Source organism: Orycteropus afer, unplaced genomic scaffold (genome assembly GCF_000298275.1).
Source record: "Orycteropus afer afer isolate SDZICR_OR568_19922 unplaced genomic scaffold, OryAfe1.0 scaffold00018, whole genome shotgun sequence".
NCBI classification, from domain to species: Eukaryota; Metazoa; Chordata; class Mammalia; order Tubulidentata; family Orycteropodidae; genus Orycteropus; species Orycteropus afer.
In genome coordinates, this window is record NW_006921605.1 from 4,085,266 (window position 1) to 4,090,221 (window position 4,956).

Consider the following 4,956-nt stretch of genomic DNA (forward strand, 5'->3'; position numbering starts at 1 on the left):
GTGGTTTGGGCTTTGCTTCTGTGAAGACTGACAGCCTTGGAGACCCTGTGGGCAGTTCCACTCTGTCCTCTGGAGGCGCTGTGGGTCCGAAGCGTCCCAGGGAACAATGATGTTTGGGCTTTGCTTCCACAGAGATGACAGCCTTGGAAACTATGAGGCAGTTCCGCTCTGCCCTCTAGAGGTTGCTATGGGACTGGGCAGCAGTAGGTTTGGTTTGGCCTCACCGACTGTTACCCTTGGCAGAGGAAGGGAGGGAAGTGGATCAGGAGCTGCCGGTGTAAACCACACCCAGCCCCGTCATCCCCATCAGGGCCGTGAAGCACACTCCCAGTTTGTGAAAATCCCATGCTTTGCTATTCGTGACGGAAAAGTCCAGAACTACCAGTTCAGCATCAAGTGGGGGACATGCCGCAGACAGGATACTTGGGGAAGACTGAAGCAGGGTACCGTACACGTGTGTGGAGATGTGAACATGCGGGCACGAGAGAAGACGGCCAGGGAAGGGTCGGAAGGGGCTGTGGGTGATGAAAGGACAGCAGGGTTGTGCCTTTCTTCCCACCTGCGTTTCCCACCTTTTCCACAGTGAGCACCCGTTACTCTTATATGCAGAAGGAACAACCCACAGTCTTGGAACAAGATAAACCTCAAGGTCCAAGGGGAGGCGGGAGGAGGCGAGTGTGTGTCTGGGCCTGAGGTCTGTGGTCCTCTCTCCGCAGGTAAGGCCGAAGGGAACGGCAAGATGCACGTCACCCTCTGTGACTTTATTGTGCCCTGGGACACCCTGAGTACCACCCAGAAGAAGAGCCTGAACCACAGGTACCAGATGGGCTGTGAGTGCAAGGTAAGCCCCGTCCCCTGGGCCCTTTCTGTCCCACACTTGCCACAGGCTCCAAGGGCACAGCTGGGGTTGTGGCCCCTGGCTGTCAGGGGCTTCTCTCTTTCTGGGGCCTGACTTGGATGGGGCTCTGAGGAAGTGGCAGCCTCCCCACGTGGTGGCCCTGAGCCTGGCAGGCACTGAGGGTGCGTGGGCACCGAGGGTGTGTGGGCACCGAGGGCTGCATAGGTGAGCACTGATACAGCCATGTAGCCTCATGGCCTGTGGCCTCTTGGGGACGCGGGGCCCAGGGATGCTTCTCTCCAGCCCCACCCACCACCTTCATGGACTTGGTTATTCAGTCACCCTTTCCGCTGGTCACTGAACACCTGGGCTGACGGGGGGTGCTCCAAGGAGAATGTGGCCCTGAGTACAGAACCACAAAGGACAAGGACCTGTGTGCGTGTGGGCCCACCCCTGCAAAAGGGGCGTGGGGACAGCATCCTCCCCTGAGCTCCTCTGACTTCACAAAGGGGAGACCGAGTCACCCTCAGCAGCCCAAGGCTCATTCCATGAGGCCTTTTACCAGCTGTCCCTCCCACAGCGCTCACTCCTCTGCTAGGCTCAATAATTTATTGCAGCGCCCACACAAAACTCAACAGGGCATGGTCACGATTATGGAGTTTATTAGGGAAGTAACAGGATGCCATTCAGGTTCAGGGACGTGCTCGTGGTGCGGTTCTTCCATCAGGACCGTCCCCTCTGCTGTGCCCTCAGGCTCGCCTCTCTGGCCCTTGGCCTCTCGGCCTGGCCTCTGCCCCGCGCAGGCAGAGCTTTCTCAGCTCTGCTGCTAGGGACTCCTAGCTGCACCCCACTCCGCCAGCAAGCCCCCTGCCCAAAGGCACTAGGCTTTCTCGTTCCGTGGGCGACTCCTAGCTGCACCCCACTCCGCCAGCAAGCCCCCTGCCCAAAGGCACTAGGCTTTCTCGTTCCGTGGGCGACTCCTAGCTGCACCCCACTCCGCCAGCAAGCCCCCTGCCCAAAGGCACTAGGCTTTCTCGTTCCGTGGGCGACTCCTAGCTGCACCCCACTCCGCCAGCAAGCCCCCTGCCCAAAGGCACTAGGCTTTCTCGTTCCGTGGGCCTGCAAGCCCACTGCTTTGTCCCGTGCCTCTTGGTCCCTCAGCCGGTTGTCTCTGCCGTCTCTGCCAAGGAAGTCCAACACAGCACCTTGGGTTCACGGATGAACTTCACTCCACCTCCGGCTCTTAACTCTTGATGGCAGTGAGATCCCCCTCTCTGCCTCTAGGAGGGTTCGTTTTAAGCCTAGCGTAGTGACAGAAGTAACTAATCCCTGTGTTAGAGTTGCGTGCACCTTATCTGCATGCCCCACCCCCAGTCAAGTGGTGGAGTCACAGAGACTGGCTAGAAAAGCCACAGCAAGAAGCTCATTGCAGCACAACCCCCACCCCCGGCCCCACGTTCTGCTGGCGTTCTGGCTTTTCTGTGCCTGGTCCCCGTAAACCCAGACACCGCGTGTCAAGAGCAGCTTAGATGCCTGCCTCCTTCTCACAACTTGCCTGCACGTGTGTCATGCGCAGCTGAGGCCTGCTCAGAAGGTCAGCCGCAGCCGGAGGCGGTAGGGCTGCCAAGTCTCCCAGAATCGGATTCTGTCATCCTCCAGCCCCTCCCTGCACTAGCACCCCCCACCCCGCACAGAAGGCCGTCCTGGGGCCAGCACCCTGATGTGGACCCTGGCCCCAAGCCCTGCCCGTGGTTGAGGCTGTAAGCTTGTTTGCTGCCACTCAGGACGGCCGGGGGGCCTTCTGCTGCCGGGGCCGGTGGCCACACCAGTCCCAAAGCTCTGCCCGCTGTCCTGACTTGGAGAGTTGTCAGGTTCCATGTGGGAATGGCAGCCTCATCGTTTCCAGCTTCACGAATGTCAAGCAAAACCTCTGAGATTGGGAGTGAGTTCTAGGTACACAGCCATGAAGTCGAGATTCCTTGGTGAAACGCTGTGGTTGGCAATGGCCACAAAGCCAGTCACTGAGTCTGGGCTTAGAGAGCAGGGTACGGGCCTCACGGGAGCTCGCCCCGTCTCCAGGAGACTTGTTGGGGACCGTGGTGGTCAGTGCCTTCCATGCGGGACACTTGGGTTCAATTCCTGGCCAGGGCACCTCCCGGGCAGCCAGCCCCCCGTCTGGCCGTGGAGGCCTTTGTTGCTGGGCTGCTCACCAGCCTCCAGCAGAGCTTCCAGAATCAGTCAGACCAGGAAGAAAGGCCTGGTGACCTACCTGAAAAGTCCACCACTGGAAACTCTGATCCCGTTGTGTGTGGGGTCACCGGGAGTCAGGGACTGGGCTGACGGCGGTTAACAAGAGCAGCGTTCTTACTAATCCTGGTGTGATCGTACTCCAGGGGGATGGAGGTAGGTGAAGCCGTGGCCATGCTCAGAGAAGGCAGACAGGTGGCTCAAGGTGAATAAGCAGATGCCGTTGCAGGTTGGGGAGCGGGGGCGCTAAAGGCAGTCTGTACAGGTGCCCACCTCTGCCTCCAGACCCCACCTGCTGCTGCTTTGGGAAGTTTGGGCTCATGGGAGGCCCCAGTTTCAGACCCATCTCCCCCCAGCCTTCCTCCATGTATTAGTCCTGGCCAGCCCTTGCTAGTCCCCGGGGCGCCCTGAGAGGCCCGCCATGCTAAGGCCCGCCCGTGTTCCCCCAGATCACGCGCTGCCCCATGATCCCATGCTACATCTCCTCGCCGGACGAGTGCCTGTGGATGGACTGGGTCACGGAGAAGAACATCAACGGGCACCAGGCCAAGTTCTTCGCCTGCATCAAGAGGAGCGACGGGTCCTGCGCCTGGTACCGTGGAGCCGCGCCCCCCAAGCAGGAGTTTCTCGACATCGAGGATCCATAAGCGGGCACCGACCCCCTGGCCGACGAGAAGCCTCCCAGAGTTTAGACTGGTCCAGCCCTGACATCATTCCTGGGAACAGCATGAAAAACAGTCGTCCAAGGGCCCAAATTCGCGTGCTTTCTGCCCCGCCCCATTTTCCTTTTCAACCTGGTTGTGCGTCTGGAGGGAGAGGTGGGCCAGGGTCTCACCCCGCACCACGTCCCCCAGCCTAAGCATCTTAGCCTTTGGGCCTTGGGTGCGGGGATGGGACACGTGGACAGCCCTCCCGGGACCCACTCAGGGCTGTGGCTGGCTCTGAGTGGCTGCACTTAGGGGCCCCCTGGCCTGGAAATGAGCATTTTGCAGAAACTTTTGAGGGTTGTTGTGAGACTGTGTAGCAGGCCTACCAGGTCCCTTTCGTCTTGAGAGGGGCGTGTCCCTCATTTCGTGCCTCTTCCACCCACCCGCTCCCATGTCCCTCACCAGCACCCTCTTTTCTCCTCTGTGACGCCCCCAAATCCAGGAGAGGCCCTGGAAAAGTTGGCTTGATCTTGAAGAAACCCCAGTCCTTCAATCGCAGAATTCCACTGGGCGTCTCAGTCAGGTCTGTGGAGAGGTGTGAGAACAAGGGGTCCCCAGTGAGCCACGTGTGAGCTTTGCCAGGTCATCTGGGCCCGTCTGTCCCTCAAGCACACACATATACCCCCCAGTGGGAACCTGCGTGGTTCCGCCCCATGGGCAGTGCCTTGGAGGGAAGCTTGGCTGGTCCTTAGACTTCCTGAGCCTCTGAGGTCACTCCCACTTCCTTCTCCTGGGACCAGGTGATTAGACAGAGTTGCAGAACTTGGGTCTGCCCAGGTTGGGGATGGTGGGGGGGGCTGGGTGTCCCATTTGCACATCCTAAGTTGTGAACAGCTGGGTCCTACTGGGTCCCTGGCACACCTTGGGGCCCCCTCTGAGCAGATGTCCCCAGGCTTAGTGTCATCTCCCCTCAAAGATGGACGATCGCCATGGGTTTCCCAGGTGTGTTAGCTGAGCGCACCGTGCAGGCCTCTCTCCAGGAAACGGTTTTAGGGTCAGAGCTTTGGGGAGACTCCCCTTCCTTCCTGGGCCTCCAGGACACTGTGGCCTGTTTTCAGAAGGATCTCACTTTTCAAGAAATTAATTCTCAGCTAATATGTGTAACCATTGCAGTTTCTGTTTCTTATATTACAAAGAATACCACATGAAGGAATTTTGTAGGGA

General features: G+C 59.1%; 1 protein-coding gene across 1 annotated transcript in view; it reads left to right on the forward strand.

Moving 5' to 3' along the window:
* TIMP2 (TIMP metallopeptidase inhibitor 2) overlaps window positions 1–3,732 on the forward strand; it is a 65,060-nt gene extending 61,328 nt beyond the window's left edge. Inside the window, exons 7-8 of the mRNA XM_042783527.1 lie at window positions 717–841; window positions 3,535–3,732. Of these exons, the coding sequence (XP_042639461.1) occupies window positions 717–841; window positions 3,535–3,732 (323 nt within the window). The remainder of the gene's footprint in view (window positions 1–716; window positions 842–3,534) is intronic.
* Window positions 3,733–4,956: the final 1,224 nt, after the last annotated feature.